The sequence below is a fragment of the Phyllobates terribilis genome, unplaced genomic scaffold (assembly GCF_046119375.1).
Source record: "Phyllobates terribilis strain yellow unplaced genomic scaffold, ASM4611937v1 Scaffold_9__5_contigs__length_417890890, whole genome shotgun sequence".
NCBI lineage: Eukaryota > Metazoa > Chordata > Amphibia > Anura > Dendrobatidae > Phyllobates > Phyllobates terribilis.
This window is the reverse complement of record NW_027362769.1, coordinates 70371783-70392296: the sequence shown is the minus strand read 5'-3', so window position 1 is coordinate 70392296 and position 20514 is coordinate 70371783. Positions and strand designations below refer to the sequence as shown.

Genomic DNA, 20514 nt, shown 5'->3' with positions numbered 1-20514 from the left:
ACTGCACACAGCCCTGTATAGTATACGGCCATATAACAGCACTGTCCTGTATAGTATACGGCCATATAACTGCACACAGCCCTGTATAGTATACGGCCATATAACTGCACACAGCCCTGTATAGTATGCGGCCATATAACTGCACACAGCCCTGTATAGTATACGGCCATATAACAGCACACAGCCCTGTATAGTATACGGCCATATAACTGCACACAGCGCTGTATAGTATATGGCCATATAACTGCACACAGCCCTGTATAGTATACGGCCATATAACTGCACACAGCCCTGTATAGTATACGGCCATATAACTGCACACAGCCCTGTATAGTATACGGCCATATAACTGCACACAGCGCTGTATAGTATACGGCCATATAACTGCACACAGCCCTGTATAGTATACGGCCATATAACTGCACACAGCCCTGTATAGTATACGGCCATATAACTGCACACAGCCCTGTATAGTATACGGCCATATAACAGCACTGTCCTGTATAGTATACGGCCATATAACTGCACACAGCCCTGTATAGTATACGGCCATATAACAGCACTGTCCTGTATAGTATACGGCCATATAACTGCACACAGCCCTGTATAGTATACGGCCATATAACTGCACACAGCCCTGTATAGTATACGGCCATATAACTGCACACAGCCCTGTATAGTATGCGGCCATATAACTGCACACAGCCCTGTATAGTATACGGCCATATAACTGCACACAGCCCTGTATAGTATGCGGCCATATAACTGCACACAGCCCTGTATAGTATGCGGCCATATAACTGCACACAGCCCTGTATAGTATACGGCCATATAACAGCACACAGCCCTGTATAGTATACGGCCATATAACAGCACACAGCCCTGTATAGTATACGGCCATATAACTGCACACAGCCCTGTATAGTATACGGCCATATAACTGCACACAGCCCTGTATAGTATACGGCCATATAACTGCACACAGCCCTGTATAGTATACGGCCATATAACTGCACACAGCCCTGTATAGTATACGGCCATATAACTGCACACAGCGCTGTATAGTATACGGCCATATAACTGCACACAGCCCTGTACAGCATACGGCCATATAACTGCACACAGCCCTGTATAGTATACGGCCATATAACTGCACACAGCCCTGTATAGTATACGGCCATATAACTGCACACAGCCCTGTATAGCATACGGCCATATAACTGCACACAGCCCTGTATAGCATACGGCCATATAACTGCACACAGCGCTGTATAGTATACGGCCATATAACTGCACACAGCCCTGTATAGTATACGGCCATATAACTGCACACAGCCCTGTATAGTATACGGCCATATAACAGCACACAGCCCTGTATAGTATACGGCCATATAACTGCACACAGGCCTGTATAGTATACGGCCATATAACTGCACACAGCCCTGTATAGTATACGGCCATATAACTGCACACAGCGCTGTATAGTATACGGCCATATAACTGCACACAGCCCTGTATAGTATACGGCCATATAACTGCACACAGCCCTGTATAGTATACGGCCATATAACTGCACACAGCCCTGTATAGTATACGGCCATATAACTGCACACAGCCCTGTATAGTATACGGCCATATAACAGCACTGTCCTGTATAGCACACACCATGTAACTGGGCAGCAGTCACGTGACATGCCGCAGGTCGCCGCTCAGTGTTGTGGAAGCGCCACATGTCCCATTCATAATATTTACATCACTGACTGATTATTTGCCTGCGCCCGCCCGCACCAAATCCTCCCACTCTCATTATGAACCCGCCCACGTCACTGCACAGATTGATTAACAAGTTACGTAAACACGCCTCTCTCCGCTGCTATTGGTCCCGCTAGAGCTGTAGCCGTCTCCTATTGGCTGTCCTCTGACGTTTCTCGTGTACTGTTTTACATATCACCTCTCATTGGTCAGACAAATTTGCACTTGGTAGTTGATTGGTTGAGTTTCTTGTGTTGGTTTACTAGCAGCCCGGGGCGGCAGTTGGGCACACTCTTCTCTGAGTAAAAGAAGCTGCCGATAGTGGAAGGTGGTGTTGGCGCGGACGCTGCAGTCAGCCGGGAATCGGAGGATCACTGCGCCCACTGAGGAGGTAAGCAGCGCGACGAGGCGCCATACTGCCACTTCCATACTTTTGCCGCCGTGGGGCGCGCTCCTTATGTACGATCACCGCTCTGTGATTGCCGGAAAAATGTCGCGCAGGGGCGGGACTTAGGATCGTGGTCCGCGGTGTGGCGCAGCACGTCATAGTGATTGTGGCCGCCGCTCGTGATGTCATACTTATTGTACACGGACGGGAGCCGGTTTAAAATGTTGTCAACTGGTCTAATAAGGCCTGGTGGGCTGCACCTGTGTTATAGGAGACCCCCAGAGACTGTGGATGGCGGGGAGGGCTGCTACACTGGGTGGTGGGAGGACCCCACTCACTTGTCCGGGGGTCACATGTGCAGTCACAGACGCCATACTCACCCATTACTGTTTACGGGACTGTTCACACATCTGTATGTTATTTGCAGAGTGATTGTCTGAAAAGAGAAAATTAGACATTTTTTACATGTAACTCATGCAAGTGATGGGGTCTTTTTTTTAATTTTTTTTTGCATAAGAGATTAAAAATGGCAAAACGGACACAACCCAAAATGCAAAAGTGTGTTTAAATCTGATCCAGTGCACTGATGAGGAATCCGTGAGTAATGTGGATAAGCAACAACAATGAAAAAGTCTGAGAGTGAGGAGCGCCGGCAGGGAGTAATACAGGGGTAGGAGCAGCAGACCCCGTGCCATCTCATCAGGTCTGGAAAGTAGATGGCGTCCTTCACCAGGTCATGTGCCGCAGTAAAGCAGACAATGGCCGGACGTGTGGGACGCTGACTCACTTCTCACGTACAAGCCGTGAATCGGGATAGTCAAGGAGTCCGAGGGCAAAAGCCAGGAGGGTACGTCCTAAACAGAGGGAAGAGACAAAGGCGCAGTCAGGTAACGGTCCGAGGTCAAAATACCAGGAGCATAGCGGATCATAACGAAGGGGATAAACAGATGGATAGTCAGAACGAGGTCCAAGGTCAGGCAGAGATAGATCAATGAGCAAAAGTACAAGGCACAGAGAGACCAACTACACTTAGCTGAAGGCTAACAGCTATCTGGGACTGGCAGCTCAGTTAAATAGCTGAGCAATTATGGAAACGCAGAGCACCTGGGGAGAGCTCAGCACTCCCGGTCTCAGATTGGACGACCGAGCTGTCAATCAAAACACAACAGCTCAGCTCGCCCCTGCACCAGACTGGACGACTGAGCTGTCAATCACTGCACAAACACCTCAGCACTGAGGTGTGGAATCATTATAACATGAAGCCAAACAAAAGGTGGATGGCGCTGAGACACAGCCACGGTTAATCTGCAGGCTAATGGCGTTCTAAAGCTGGCCAGCACCTGCACTGAAAGCCCGGCTACTGAGAGGAGATGAACTTTATTTCCCCTAGCAGCCTCCGGCTGTCAGTCATAGAGGCGCGGCAAGCGCAATTTCAGTCACCGCTCAGAGCTAGTGAATGGCAGCTGTAAGCACTCCCCGGCACTGACTGCCAGCCAGCTCAGCAGTGCATCAGTACAGAACCGGCTGTCAGTCAGTGCTGGGGCGTGGTTACAGCCGCCACTCACTATGCACCGAGCAGTTACTGAAGCCGCACCTCTATGACTGAAAGCTGAGCCTGCCAAAAGGAATAAAGTTCATTTCCTCCCAGTAGCTGGGCTTTCATTGCAGCCGCCACGGCTTTAGAACGCTATTAACCCGCAAATTAACCCCATATCTGCAGGTTAATAGGGTTTGGTACATGGCAGGTTCCCTTTAACATTTTGTGCACATAATGTGTTTTTCAAGCAGACTCCATCTGAAATCCACCTGAAAAAGTGCTTAAAAATGTTAAATAGAATTAAAGGGGTTGTCCGACCTTAGGCTAGAGGTCTGCAATCACTCTATGTGACTGCAAACTTGTGAATCCTTGCAGCATGTGCACTGCGTGCTGTGAGGATTCTCTGTGCCGGAAGCAGGCGGTCACCCAATTTGCATACTACTGGCCACATTCCAACTAGACTCTGAACTTCCTCTTTAAATATACTTGCACTGAGTGAGGCCATGCACGTCTAGTCGGCATGTGACCGCATATATGCAAATCACATACTTGTGATGATGCTCACAGTGCTGGTATTGCAGAATCCTCACAAAGGTGGGCGACCAGTAATAGACCATCTTCACTACAAGTGCTGGGCAACATAGAACTCGGAAGCCTGATGCAGTATGTGCAAAGCTGTAACGCCTTTGAGAAATTGATTTCATTCACGATTTATCACGATCCTGAATACAAATTAAGGATTGTGCTAAAGTTTGGAATGTGCAAAAAAGCCAACTGATATCTGGAGTGCAGAACTTTGCTCCTGAAGTCTATTATAATACACTCCTCAACACTGAAATTACAACACCAAGAAGGAAAAGTCGTGGAATTGTGGAAATCACACGAAGAATAGACATGTTATTGATATGTAAATGATGAAAAACAAATGTCAAAACCTCTCAATTCTTCAGTGTCGAGTATGAGCACCACACGTAAAAATCCCCGTATTTACGCATCTTGGCTGCTGTCAATGAGGTTGTTAATGGTTGTCTGAGGAATGTTCTGCCACAGTGATTGCACTTGGGCGCGAAAATTATCAAGATCCGCTGCTGGCAGCTCTCTGTGTAATTGCTGACCAATGACCTCACAGATGTGCTTAATGGGAGACAAGACTGGAGACTCTACAGGCCATGGTAGCATGTCTAGGCCTCGCAAGTAGCACAAGCGACATACGGCTTGGGATTGTCCTGTTGATAAACAGCTCCTGTGACACTTTGGAGAAATGGCTGTACCAGTGTGATGGCCGCTCTCTGCTCTCCTGATCTCACTGCAGAGCTGTGTGTGATTATACCTGACACATCTGCAGGTTCCTCTCAGCTTCCATCTCACAGGCAGACAGGGTGCAATACAGCAGAGCTGTGAGAGCTGCAGCAAATGTGTTTGTAAGGAGACAAAGTTCAGTTCTGCTGTTCCCTGTTAGTAACATGTCTCACACTTGTAACGCCCCTTTGATTTATAATAATCTCTGGAGGCAGATTCTCCTGCAGATCAGTGTCCGGCCCATAGCCTTGAACAGCTCATTTACATATAAGAAAAACATGAGTTTCTCTGGAATAAAATATCAGATCGCAGATATCAATTTATCATTTTTATTCAGCTTCCTATGACCTACATGCCCATATAAAGGGCTTAGATGGATTGATCTTACTGACAGATTCTCTTTAATAGGTACTTGTTCCATCTGCAAGGAAAAAACAAATAAAACAGAATACATACACAATACACGAATGTGTGAATGAGCTCTACATTGAATGTTTGGTAACACCAAGCTCGAGTGGTAAACAGGTGAAATCCAACAAACCCAATTCTACATTTCCCCATTATGTGCTTTTGGGAGACAGTCAGAAGGTCATACACATTACTCAGCCGGCTGGACTTGTCAAAATCTGGTTCATCTGTACAACCAGCTTAAAAATGACTGATTTCTTCTACCTGTCCACAGGCTGTGAGGTATTGTAGCTGAACCTCGTTCCTGTGAGTGAAGGTCAGTCACAATACCACACACAACCAAGTGTAGCACCATTTCTGGAGGAAAGCAGACGTGTTCTTCCAATCCTGTAGGACCTCCATACGGAGTCATTTGGATCAGTGGCCAGATTTCAGGGGTTGCAGCTGTATGGACTTTACGGACTTCTGTAAACTGGGCTTATTCATGAATCATGTCGCTCCAGCCCCTGAAATCATGACCGAAGTACAGATGATTGTAAACTTTGATCCTTTAGGATCTCTAGTCCGGATGTTATTTATTAATCCTGGAGAATCCCTTTAACAATGATGTTCTGTTTGGTATCTGTATCTTTCGCCAGTGAAACCGTGACCTTACCTTTTATCAGTTCGGTTGTCACACTTTTGTTACCCCAGTGATTTTGAACGAAACATTTCAGTGATGTGTATCTAGCCCTGCTGTTAATGATAAACTATGTCTCCATGGGGGTTACACTGGTAAATTACTCTGTATGATGTTTTTGGATTTAGAATAAGGTCATGATGGGAACCAAGCATCTGGTGTGGTTGTAGTGGCATCTTCTCATAAGCTGTTCTTGTTGTTTTAGAGACACTACAGTATCCTCCACCTGCAAGGAAAGATGACCCCTGCTCTTACAGATACAGTTCCACAAGAACCTGGCGTTCATTTCTCCCCTTCTCTCGGTATAAAGAGCCTAAGTGCCGATATCAATGTATGTGTGGATAATTCCAAAGCCAGCAGCTCAAGCATAGCCTATTGTGACCCTACACTTTGCCTTCAGGAGGACTTCATCGGCCTGCAGCTAGAGGAATCCCTTTCTTCCACCCATTACCAAACCATCTTTCTGATGTCGAATTCTGATATGAATGTGCAGGATAGCAATAGTGTCCCATTGAAGACAGAGAAAGATTCATACAGGCAGAGGTTACATGCAAAGCATGATGCTCATGAAAGAAGAGTTAAGAGAGAACTTTTCCCAGGTACCGTCAGCAAAGTTCTAGCGGATGTAAACAAACTATGGGATATATCTGTGACTGAGGATGAAGGGGTACATCGATTGAGTGGACGAATAGATGGACAAAGCCTTGCCATGCCATTTGCTAGTGACTGTACTTTACCTGATTTGAGATGTATCTCACCTATGGAAAATAAATTACAAAAGGCAGCTGACGCGAAGGTATTACATCTGAGATATCTAAATCGGCAGCAGGCACTTCTAAGCCGTGCACAAAGGTCCTGGAAACGTTTGCAGTTGCTCTTGGCCAGATATACGGTGGATCATTGTAGCCAACAAGTCAGCGGCTTAGTGAAGCGGAAGATTGAACAGCTCAACATACACCAAAACTCTTCCACCCGCTCATGTCCAGGAGTCCAGTCACAGCCAGACGTGGTCGTAGGACTGATCGAAAGTGCGGGCTTCAGAGATAAGGCCACTCTGGAATCTTCCACTGCTATTAAGAAGTTTTCTTTGCCGGCAGCGGGGGTTTTACGTTGTATTCAGCAGGAATTGGACTCAGATGTAACAGAAAGCAGCTCTGATGAAGACTGGGAGGAAAAGCCTAAAAATGCTCATGACTGGTAAGTGTATGAAGCTTTTAAAAGGTTATCCAGATAGTTAGGGCAGACCATTTAATATTAGATTGAAGGGGGCACGGCTCTCTGCTCCCCCACCGATCAGCTGCTTGACGTGCAGGCAAATAGGGCAAAATTGCAATAGCTAGCACAGCTGCAGTGAAAACTATGGCCTTCTGCAAATTGGACCCTAGAAAGAGTCAGCAGTGTTCGCCCAACTGCCGCAACCCCTTCAAACTGCTGATCTTTGAGGGCACCAAGAGCGGGACCTCCGTCAATTTAACTTTGGTCTATCCTAATTATAGACCTTTAGTTTTAAAAAACGGATAACCCCCTGATAGTCCTACTATTGTGATATATATGTATGTATGTATATTGTGATATATGTACTGTATATTGTACCATAGAACCATGCACGAATGATCACCCCTCTATTCACAGCGGTCTCGTCACCTGGCTGGACGGGGGACCATGTTCTGGACATGATGTGTGTTTGGACTAACCCTTTAAAAGTGGAACAAGGAAATGAATGGGATATGGTGATTTTGTGACACACAACTAGAATTTGTTTTGCAGAGTTGGCTTTGGAGAATTTCTCTCTGACCAGTGCAAGACTTGCAATCTTCCCTGTTAATCACCATGGTTATGCTTTTTTAGTACATCAGGGTGTTTTTCGTTTAGCTATTCAACTTTTTATGTGATATGGGGCATTTTTAATGCTATTTCTCATTTGTGATATTACCATTCTTCTGTAAAAATCAGATAAACAAAATACATGTCTATTTTCCATTTTTTAATAGCACCAAGTGCCACTAAAATAAACATGTACTGTTTCTTCTCCTTTCTGTTAGTCATCTTTATGTATGGGATGTATGACTTTGGATCATCAGGATGGGACTGTAGCGATAGCTTGTACTAGAAGTGACTGCTTTTATTTTGTTTTTTCTTTTGTGTTTATTTAATCTTTGTAAATATTTATTTTGTATTTGTTTACTGTTTTTTTTATATACCTTTTGCACTCATAACTAGTGGGATAACCCCCTTCTCAATCCCAATGTTTTCACCTTGGAAAATAATAATAACAACACTTAGGCTGGAATCAGACAAGCATATAGCATCTGATGCGAGGACATCGGATGAGAGCGGGAGCCAAGTGTCAGTTCTCTGTGCTCCGATCCTCTAGCATGAGAGAATCGGAGCACAGCTGCGGAGGAGACGGAGAAAGTAATTTATCCATCTCCTCTATGGCCTGACTTGGCGTATATATCAGAGTGCACTGAGATGACATCCGAGTGCAGTCCAATGTTTCACTCGCACCCATAGACTAGTGGGGGTGCGAGTGAATCAAGTCTCACTGCCAATCGCAGCATGCTGCCGAATCGGCATGAGAAAATAATCGCTGATCTGAGCTGCCCCATAAAATAACACTGGTCCGAGTGCTATGCAATGTTTTATCTCATGGAACTCTGCTGTGTTATACGCTCATGTGACCCTAGCCTTATACTCGCCTCCGATGCCAGTGTGCCGTTCCAGTGGTATCTGCACTGGGGATCATGTGACATTGGTACGTCATGCGATCCCTGCTGCCAATCAGCGCTGGCTTCACTATCTCCTCCTTCGGATGAATCACAGACAGCCAGCGGAAGTGAGAGCGCAGCAGCTCTCAACAGAATTACGCTATCCCTGGGAGAGTCGATGTTGACATCGCTGGAATGCTGTTGACACCGGAGGTGAGTATAAGTGTTCATTTCCAAATCGGTGTCCTTTTTCCAAGGTCTGATGTAGTTGAGTAATCACTTTCTGTGAAACATTGATTAGTTATGAGGTTTCATCATGCACGTTATATTGGAACGATGATGTATGTCCGAGACATAGAAAAACTTAGAAACTGTAACACAAACACACAGCCAAAACAATATGGAAGATGCCCTGCTGACAATGAGCCATGGATTTGGGTGCAAGGGCTCTTCGGTATTTTCTGTTTTCTATTTGCTTTGTACTTTTCTTACACTTTTTCTGCTTTTCAGAAACACAAATCAAGCCGTTCCCTGGATCTTCATGCCCAAATCTTCCGTTAGTGACCTGCACAGTACATGATATGAAAGTCACAAATTGATGTAGACTTCACACTGTGTTTGGAAGATTCACTTAACTTTGTCTTTTTTTTTTCTCAATTGAGAAAGGTGATATTTTGGAATTGTTTCACTGTAATGCACAAGAAAAGACACATTAAAAAACTAATTGTAGCACACCTCCTATTTACGTATCCAACATTTTTTTGTACCAATAACCACCAGAAAAAGAGAAAGGCTGCAAAAAATTGTATTTTTGCAAAAATTAATAGATTAGTAGTAATCTGTTCTGATCGTGTTTTTTTTTTTTTTTTTTTTTATATATATATATATATATATATATATATATATATATATATATATATATATATATATATATATATATATATATATATATACAGTGGGTACAGAAAGTATTCAGACCCCTTTAAATTTTTCACTCTTTGTTTCATTGCAGTCATTTGGTAAATTCTAAAAAGTTAATTTTTTATTCTCATTAAAGTACACTCTGCACCCCATTTTAACTGAAAAAAAACAGAAATGTAGAAATTTTTGCAAATTTATTAAAAAAGAAAAACTGAAATATCACATGGTCATAAGTATTCAGACCCTTTGCTCAGTATTGAGTAGAAGCACCCTTTTGAGCTAGTACAGCCATGAGTCTTCTTGAGAATGATGCAACAAGTTTTTCACACCTGGATTTGGGGATCCTCTGCCATTCTTCCTTGCAGATCCTCTCCAGTTCCGTCAGGTTGGATGGTGAACGTTGGTGGACAGCCATTTTCAGGTCTCTCCAGAGATGCTCAATTGAGTTTAGGTCAGGACTCTGGCTCTGCCAGTCAAGAATGGTCACACAGTTGTTCTGAAGCCACTCCTTTGTTATTTTAGCTGTGTGCTAAAATAGTTGGAAGGTGAATCTTCGGCCAAGTCTGAGGTCCAGAGCACTCTGGAAGAGGTTTTCATCCAGGATATCTCTGTACTTGGCCGCATTCATGTTTCCTTCAATTGCAATCACTCATCCTGTCCCTGCAGCTGAAAAACACCCCCATAGCATGATGTTGCCACCACCATGTTTCACTGTTGGGATCTTATTGGGCAGGTGATGACCAGTGCCTGGTTTTCTCCACACATACTGCTTTAGAATTATCACGAAAAAGTTCTATCTTCGTCTCATCAGACCAGAGAATCTTATTTCTTTATTTCTCATAATCTGGGAGTCCTTCATGTGTTTTTGAGCAAACTCTATGCTAGCTTTCATGTGTCTTGCACTGAGGAGAGGCTTCCGTAGGGCCACTCTGCCATAAAGGCCTGACTGGTGGGGGGCTGCAGTGATAGTTGACTTTGTGGAACTTTCTCCCATCTCCCTACTGCATCTCTGGAGCTCAGCCACAGTGATCTTGGGGTTCTTCTTTACCTCTCTCACCAAGGCTCTTCTCCCACGATTGCTCAGTTTGGCTGGACGGCCAGGTCTAGGAAGACTTCTAGTGGTCCCAAACTTCTGGGGTGCAGAGTGTACTTTAGTGAGGAAAAAAAATGAACTTTTTAGAATTTACCAAATGGCTGCAATGAAACAAAGAGTGAAAAATTTAAAGGGGTCTGAATACTTTCCGTACCCACTGTACATATTTCAAGCAGTGATTCTTTGTTTTTTTCTTTTTTAGCGAAATGTAGGGACTCCACACTTAAAAACAGAGTTGTGTTTTTACATGCGTTTTTTGAGGATCCCCATAGAAGCCTATAAGGAAATAAACGCATCAAAATGCACAGTTTCACAGTATCTTAAAGTGCACAGTGGGCATGAGTTTTCATGAATCACATCATCACGTGAAGACCAATTGTTAAATGCAGCAGATTTTTCCACACAAAGAATGCAGCCAGAAAAAATGGGAACATGGCCCAATGGATTCAAAATAAATGGAGAATACGGTTTACAGGAAGGATGATGATGAATGATGAAATGAGTTCCTATACTGATCCTCCAAAATAAGGTATGGGATAGTGCTCTAATGTAAAATAAAACAATGCAACCAAAAGCGGAAAGACAAATATGGGCACATAAATTCAAAAATAAAAATATTATTTAATGTTAAAAAGTCCAAGTGACATAAAAAAATAAATAAATCTATATATACAGTACAGACCAAAAGTTTGGACACACCTTCTCATTTAAAGATTTTTCTGTATTTTCATGGCTATGAAAATTGTACATTCACACTGAAGGCATCAAAACTAGTGTTGAGCCACCCCCGTAGTGTTCGAGTTCGGTTCGGTTCGTCGAACACCCGTGTGTTCGCCGAACTGTTCGTCGAACACCTTCGAACACCGTTAAAACCAATGGCAGGCAAACAAAAACACATAGAAACACATAGAAAACACCTTCAAAGGTGTCCAAAAGCTGACAAACTGCTCAGAAGACACAACTAACACATGGAAAAGTGACAAGTACATATAGTCATGCGAAAAGAAAAGAGGTGGAGGAGTAAAAGGAGGGGGAGACACAGATATAGGCATGTCATGCCCTTCTAAAATCCAAAAAGTGAGAAGCCGAGACGTTCAGTCCGCTCCTGCCCGTGCCACCTCCGTGTCGCCGGGTTTGTGCCAGAGCCGCGGTGAACCCTGACGGCCAGCCCCCCTCTCCCAATACTGGTGCCTGTCCGCTGGTGGGTCGAGCGAGCCCCCCTGTGGTGGAGGCAGCTCTAAGCTTTTTAATTTAAATTGTCTCTCTAATTTGAATGAATACACTTTAAATCCATTTACAAGGATCTATTGGAGGGCAAGTCTCATGCCAGCAGCCGCGTAATTCCAGCTCCAGTAGCGTCCACTAAAGCTGCTGCAGTTAAAAAGCTTTTATAAGGATCGAGCTCGGCTGTCCACCGCAAGGCATCCTACTGCCAGTCCCAGCCCCTATGCCTTGGGGTGCCTCCTGATGCTCTTCACTGAGTATCCCGTGGTCCCGAAGCATTTCCTTTGAAAAAATTAAGTGTCCAAACTACAGGTGGTGTAGCTTGCTTAACAGCCGGGATAATCCGCTGACTAGCAGACACTGCTACTAGGCACAAAGTATTTCCTGGGCTAGATGCAGTTAAAAATTTGTAATTAGATACTCTCGTTGGATGCTGAGAAAGCATTCCATAGAGTCTCCTGGCACGCCATATATGATTCTCTTAAAAAGCTTGGGGTAGGGGTCTAGGGGACCCTTTTATAGCCAAAATCACGGCCCTGTATCACAATACGTCACCTAGGCTGAAGATAAATGGAACTGTAGCACCCTGAGGGCTCGGTTGCTACAGAGGTATTGCACCTCACCCAGAGGTGTGATATCTCACTCTCAGGTAAGGATGGAGTGTGGATCAGGACCCGACACCTGCATGCATTACACCACATTGCCGTGGGGCAGGGCGACCAATATGCCTCTGAGATGGGCACGACAGTCCCTGTCCCTGGCTGGAGTGGGGGGAGGGAACACTGAGGAAGGGGAACCCTGTAGTGCAGGAGCAGGGAGGAAGCAGTTCCTGGGTGCATTGAGAAGGGAATATAAAAGGTGGGCACCATCTTAGTTCAGTGCAGAGAAGTCTGAGCAGAAGTGGCAGGGAGCAGGGGCTCTGCATGAGCTCTGCTCCGGAGGCGGGCCTAGTAACAGAGGCCCAGGCCTGGAAGAGGGAGAAGGAAGGAAGAGGAGCGGAGAAGGCTCCAGGAACGAGGAATGAAGGGATCCCAGGGGTGCGGACGGGCGAGTCGCCACCGCACGCCCGAATCCACCTGCGTAGAGGGGTCAGGCCAAAGGGGGAGACCGGTCCCCGAAACTAGTGGAGGCAGGAAACGACCCTCAGCTAGAAACCGGAGGCTGTGACAATTTATGTGGTGCAGCCCCTCGCTACACCCGCTAGGAAGGCACCACATAGGGTCAGGGAAACTGGCGCCAAGTTTACCAAGAGGAGGCCCGAGGCAGCCGGACAGAAGGGTTGGTAAGAAAGGCCAGACAAAGGACACACAAAGGGGGTCCTGTGAAGCGCTCCAAAGTTATCTGGGAGTTGTCTGAGCCCCTCACCTGGTGAGCACAGTACGACGTGGGCAGCCGTTACCTGCAGACGTGGTCTGGATAATAAGAACTGTGAGTAAAGGCCCTGGACTGCATCACTGACTCCGTGTCGTTACTGCTGCTGCCCTGCACCATCACCCCCATCCTCCGCATACACTGCCCTGAGGCTATACTCCTCCCGTGGGGAGTTATGCTACGCTCTGCTGCACCCACAACACCAGCCTCAGCGGTCTGCCCTGCAGCGGCGGTTCACTCTGACCGCAATCCACGGGTGGCGTAGTCGGACATTTAAACATCAAAACCACATAAATAGTTCCGCCACTGGTTTGACCACCCTGAGCCACGGAACCGGGTCGCCGCCAAGAAGACTACAACCACCAGCATCCACCAAAAAGGGTCCGGCTCCGGGTGTCCCAAGGCCCAGGGGGTGCATCAGAACATTTTCATCACCTTTCACAATCACCAATGGGACAAGGCAGGGATGTCCTCTGTCCCCTCTCTTATACATCCTAGTGACGGAGCACCTGCTCTCATCAATTCGCCATAACCCCAATATTAGGTGGATTGAGGTGGGAGGCACCGAGTACAAGTGCTCTCTATTTGCTGATGATGTCCTAGTATATATCAGTCAATCACATATATCCATCCATGCTGTTATGGCTGAAATAGATCACTTTGTTACATGGTCAAATTTTAAAATCAATGCAGCGAAGTCTGAGGCCCTCGATGTCTCCCTCCCCAAATCCATATAGGATTCCATCCAGTCCAACTTTCCTTTTGCCTGGCCCTCACAGGGTATCAAATACTTAGGAATTCCTATTCATAGAGACCTCTCCCATCTATGTTATCTTAATTTTGGGCCCTTTATTGAACAACTCCATACAGACCACGGTTGGCAAGTTAGAACTGTAAGATTCACTACGTGAACCACTGGTGTTTTGTGGAAAAGCACATGTACACTGTGTTCCAAATTATTATGCAAAAAGTGTTTAGGAGTGATAAGGGAAGAATTTGTTTGTTTGTCAGTTAAACTCATTGATGGTGATGTGTGTCAGGGCTCTTTATATCACTGTAAGCAATTGCAGACACCTGTGCTAATTAGTTTGGCAGGTGTGTCCAATGAAAGGCAAGACTACTTAAGAAGGCTGTCTCACATTATTAAGCAGCCTACATTTTCTGCCAAAATGGGAAAGAAAAAGGATGTGTCGGCTGCTGAGAAGCAACAAATTGTGGAGTGTTTAGGTCAAGGCATGACTACAATCAACATTGTGCGATGATCAGGATGAAGTGTCTTGGCAATCAAGAAGTATGTAGCTGATTCACAGTACACACGTGTGCGTGCTGATAAGGGCAAATTGAGGACTCTTTCCTACAGGCAATTACGTCAGGTTAAAAGAGCAGCGGCAAAAAAGCCTTGTCATAGCAGCAGACAAGTTTTTGAAGCTGCTGGTGCCTCCAACGTCCCCCGAACAACAAGATGCAGGGTCCTTCAGAGGTTTGCAGCTGTGCATACGCCATCCTGTCAACCTCCTCTATCCACTTCACACAAGCAGAAACGGCTCCAGTGGGCCAAACATTACATGAAGACTGATTTCAAAACTGTTTTGTCCACGGATGAGTGCCGTGCAGCGCTCGATGGTCCAGATGGATGGAGTGGAGGATGGCTGGTTGATGGACACCCCACGCAAACACGGCTACAGCGCCAACAAGGAGGAGGTGGAGTAATGTTTTGGGCTGGAATCATGGGGAGAGAGATTGTCGGCCCCTTTAGGATCCCTGAAGGCGCTAAAGATGAACTCCATAATGTATGTGGATTTTCTCAAACAGCACTTCCTGCCATGGTTCAAGAAGAAGAACCGTGTATTTCACAGCAAGATCATTTTTTTGCATGATAATGCACCATGTCATGCTGCACATAAAACATCTGCATCTCTGGCTGATATGGGCATAAAAGGGGACAAACTTATGGTGTGACCCCCATGCTCCCCTGACCTCTACCCCATTCAGAACCTCTGGAGCATCATCAAAAGGAGTGTCTATGATGGCGGGAGGCAGTTCACATCTAAGCAACAGCTCTGGGAGGGTATTCTGTCCTCATGCAAAACAATTGAAGCAGAAACCATCCCAAACCTGACAAATTCAATGGACGAGAGAGTTCAGAAGCTCCTTTCGAACAAGGGGTCCTATGTGAAAATGTAACATCACCTAGAATAAAGTTTTGAGTTGAAAACTGTTTGATTTCAGTTTCTAACAACCTGCTAATGCTTATAATTTCAAAAATGACCATTTTTTTGGTCTTTATTAAAATGAAAAGGTTGATCGAAAAGTTTGGGGGATCTAAGAGTGTGGCAACCCAGTAGTCATGATTACTTCGAATTCTGACAATATGAGGGTCATGTTGCAGGTAGTGCAGCAAGAAGGCACTTATGTGTCTTGCGCATCTCGGAGCCCCAAAATTATTTTCCGGGCTAGATGCAGCTAAAAATTATTATTAATTTTAAATCTGGTGGAGCTTATTATAGATGGCCTAATAGAATCAGTGCTGCACACTGCTACAAAGCCCAAATTATTTTCCAGCCAAGATACAGATAAACATGATTAGTAATTTGAAAGCTTAAAATGGTTGGTAGGGTGATTTTAACCAATCATCAAGCTTTTACTCTCCCCAGGATGACACAGGTGTAGAAAAGTCGTTTCGGATCCATGATTTGTTCATCTTTATGAACGTGAGTCTGTCTACATTATCAGTGGAGAGCCACGTGCACTTATCTGTCAGCACACCACCAGCAGCACTGAACACACGTTCAGACAGAACGCTGGCTGCGGGGCATGACAAGATCTCCAAGGCGTAAGTGGCTAGCTTCGGCCATTTATCCAGATTGGAAGCCCAAAAAGAGCAAGGGTCCAGTGACACAGTCGTGGCTTCAATGTTTACTTGGAGATACTCCTGTACCATCGTCTCTAGGCGTTGACTATGTGTCAGACTTCTTGTCTCCTGTGGCCTTGCAAAGGATGGGCTAAAAAAGTGGTGAAATGATTCCGCAAAATTGATGTTACCAGCAGATACTGTGTTTCTGTTACGGTTTGAGTGCTGAACACTTGACGGTCCCACGGTTGGCAAGTTGGAACTGTGAGATTCACTACGTGCACCACTGGTGTTTTGTGGAAAAGCACATGTAAGATTCTGCAACAGTCTCTGCTGATACTCCTGCATGTGTGCATCCCTTTCTATGGCAGGAATAATTTCTGCAAATTTACTTTTGTACCGGGGATCTAACAGTGTGGCAACCCAGTAGTCAGGATTATTTCTAATTCTCACAATTCGAGGGTCATGTTGCAGGTAGTGCAGCAAGAAGGCACTCATGTGTGTTGCGCATCCAGGAGCACCAAGTCCCTGTTGTGTTGGTGGCGAGGTAACAATCATGCTTCCTTCCTCTGTCCTCTCCCCCCAACCTCGCACAACAGAAATGTGATCAAGGTCTCCCTCATCTGGTGAGTCTTCCATCAGTTCGTCCTCCACTTCTTCCTGGGCTCCTGCACCTTCCTCACTAGTTTGGCTGCTACCATGCGCCCTGGTAAATCCATCTCCCCCACCCTCACATGCCTGCCGCCTTGGTGCTGCCGACCGTCTGGACCTTGCAGATGTTAGCCCTTCCGCATACAACTCCTCCTCCTCTACTTCCTCCACCTCCTCTTGTGCCACCACCTGACTCCGAATTCTGTTTAACATGTGCTCCAGCATGTAAATCACCGGAATAGTCATGCTGATAATGGCATCGTCAGCACTAAACATCTTCGTCGCCATTTCAAAACTGTGCAGAAGGGTGCATAGGTCCCTGATCTGAGACCACTCCTCCAGCGTGATTTGCCCCACCTCTGGATCTCGTTGGCCCAGGCTATACGTCAGAACGTATTGCACCAGGGCTTGTCGGTGCTGCCACAGTCGCTGCAACATGTGCAGAGTTGAATTCCACCGGGTAGGCACATCGCATTTTAGCCGGTGAAGTGGCAGGCCCAACGACTTCTGTAGAGATGTAAGTCGCTGAGCTGCGGGATGTGAACGGCGGAAGTGAGCACACAGCGACCGTGCCCTCTGCAGAAGGCCATCTAGTCTGGGATAGTGGGCTAAAAATTGCTGGACAACCAGGTTCAACACGTGAGCCATACAAGGCACGTGTGTGACATTGCCCCGGCGAAGGGCCGCACTCAGGTTTGCAGCATTGTCGCACACGGCCTTCCCTGGTTTCAGGTCCAGTGGAGACAACCATTCATGAAATTGGTTCTCCAGAGCTGACCACAACTCCTCAGCTGTGTGACTCACATTTCCCAGACATTTCAAAGTAAAAACCGCCTGATGACGTTGAGCCCTACTGCCAGCATAGTAAGGAGGTGTGCAGGATCCCTTCTGCGCAGTTAGAAAGCTTGTGGCATGACCAGACAGGCTTTGGGTGCAGGTGGAAGACCGAGAGGAAGTTGAGGAGGCAGAAGCAGTGGAGGAACTTTGACATAAAGAGGATTGACGCACAACTCGTGGGGACGGCAAGACTTGGACAGCAGCCCCTTGTCCTGCTGTCACCATAGTTACCCAGTGCCCAGTCAGCGACATGTAGCGCCCCTGTCCATGCCTACTCGTCCAAGTGTCTGTGGTGAAATGCACCCTGTCACACACAGAGTTTCTCAAAGAAGCGGTGATGTTGTGTGCGACATGCTGGTGGAGCGCAGGCACACCTTTCTTTGAGAAGTAGTGCCGACTGGGCATCTGGTACTGGGGCACTGCGACGGACATAAGGTCTCGAAAATCCTCTGTGTCCACCAGGCGGAAAGGCAGCATTTCTGTAGCCAAGAGCTTGCAGATGGTGAAATTCAACCTCTTAGCTTTCTCATGGCTAGGAGGAAATGGTCTTTTACTTGTCCACATCTGAGGGACCGAGGGCTGGCTATTGTGCTTAGACGGGGTTGATAAGGGTGTCCCCGGCAAACTGCCGGTCTGTGAGGAAGATGCAGGCGGACATGTTAGGTTGCCTTGATCCAAAGGTGGTGCTATCGATGTCGGACAGCGCTCAACACCAGCTGGTGTTACCACCTCCAAAGAAAATGATGACCTGCCAATCACGCTGGCTGTTGCGGGTAAAGAGGTGGCAGGTCTGTGCCCCAAAACAGGTGTGACTGCTGTCCCCCCAGTCACAGAGGATGAAGAGGCCGCGGATGCACAAGATATGGCAGACGGTGGTTGGCCCGGCCGGCTAGGCCGCATTGTAGCACACTGAGCTTCCCACTGCAACTTATGCTTCATGTCCATGTGCCGGTTCATGCATGAAGTACTCAAACTATGTATTTTTTGGCCTCTACTTAGCTTTTGCTGACAAATGTTACAGATAACACGAGTTGGGTCATCTTTATCGATCTGAAAAAATGCCCAGGCTATGCAAGGCTTAGCACCCATGCGACCTGAAGAGCCACCACGACTTGTGGTGAGAGGCAGAGTTGTGTTTGAGGATGCAGTTGTTGACGTGCTTCCAGTACTACGTCTCTGTCCAGGAAGGCGCAACCTGACCTCGTCGTCACTAGCATCTTCCTCCACCTCCTCTGCTGACCTCATCTCTTGGCTGACTGTGGGTTGACAGTAAGTGGGATCTCCAACCTCATCATCATCACCCTGTGCGTTATCACACCCGTCGTCCTCAGAGCCAACCTGTTCCTGCCCTGACAAAAAACTAAAGTTGTCGCTCCAATCAGGTATTTGAGTCTCATCATCGTCTTCCTCATTGTCTCCACCAACAGGAGTTACAGTTTGGGAATGAGGGTCTACATTATGGTCAGAACCTTCTGCGTCTGGTCCTGGATCCGACTCATAAAGATTCTGGGCATCAGTGCAGATCATTTCCTCGTCTGGATTCACAGAAGCGCTGGAGTCGACCTCTGATTCCCAGGCTATAGTATGAGTAAACAGCTCTGCAGACTCAACCATCTCTTCTACCTCATACTCAGACGGGCAGCTGGAGATTTGGGAGCTGTGAGGAAGCAAGTGCGATTGGGGTGACACCTTTGAGGACTGGAGTATTTGTGATGTTGAAGTTGATGTGGAGGAGAGCCCACTTAAAGGAGCACTTGATATCCGTTGAAGCACCTGCTGTTTTTGTGCCTCATCTGGAATTTGTAGCGATTGGCGTGGCCGTAAGAAAGGGATCTTATCACATTGTCCGCTAAAAGAGGTAGACATTTTAGTTTGGCTGGAAGATGGTCTTTCTTCTGCAGATGTTACTGTTGCTTTAACACCTACCCCACGGACACAACCTTTTTTCCCCTTCCCAACACGCCTATTCCCCTTTCCACCAGCAGCAGGCCTTTTTCCACTCATTTTGGTGGTTAACTAATTCACAACTCTGGAGTTGTTTGCACAAAAAAACAATGGATGGGAACCGAGCAGAGCTGAGTGGCCAAACTGTGGTATTAGGCCAAAACTATTGGCTGGGTTAGATGCAGAAAAAAATTATATTCAGTTTGCAACCTGATGGAGGTCAGTATAGATGGACTAATAGAACAAGTCCTACACACAGCTAGAAGCCCAAATATTTTTTCAGAGGTAGATGCAGAAAAAAAATATATTCAGTTTGCAACCTGATGGAGGTCAGTATAGATGGACTAATAGAACAAGTCCCACACACAGCTAGAAGGCCAAATATTTTTTCAGAGGTAGATGCAGATAAAAATTATTTTTAATTTGCAGCCTGATCGAGGTCAGTATAGATGGACTAATAGAGAAAGTCCCACACACTGCTAGAAGGCCAAATATTTTTTCAGAGCTAGATGCAGAAAAAAATTATATTCAGTTTGCAACCTGATGGAGGTCAGTATAGATGGACTAATTGAATGATGCTATGCCCAAAAGATTTTACTTCACTAGGTGCAGTAAAAAAATTGGTATTCTATATACAGGTGGTATATCTTGCAACACAGATAGGCTACTCCACTGACTAACACACTCTGCAATAGGCCAAAAAGGATTAGCTTTGCTAGATTCAGCCAAATGCTGTGAAAAAAACTTGCACAGCACTGGCACAGACCTGCCTGGCAAAAACTGATAGGAACTGATGTAACCTAGTCCTGAAAAGGACTGCAATTACAATTAGTCTTTACTCCCACAATCTA

General features: G+C 46.1%; 1 protein-coding gene across 3 annotated transcripts in view; it reads left to right on the top strand.

The window, feature by feature from the left end:
- Positions 1 to 2003: 2003 nt before the first annotated feature.
- The window catches only part of KANSL1L (KAT8 regulatory NSL complex subunit 1 like), a 93251-nt gene continuing 74740 nt past the window's right edge, over positions 2004 to 20514 (top strand). For all 3 annotated transcript variants that reach the window (XM_073646604.1, XM_073646603.1, XM_073646602.1), the window contains exons 1-2: positions 2004 to 2143; positions 6269 to 7260. In XM_073646604.1, coding sequence (XP_073502705.1) covers positions 6302 to 7260 — 959 coding nt within the window. In that variant the 5' untranslated portion in view covers positions 2004 to 2143; positions 6269 to 6301. The remainder of the gene's footprint in view (positions 2144 to 6268; positions 7261 to 20514) is intronic.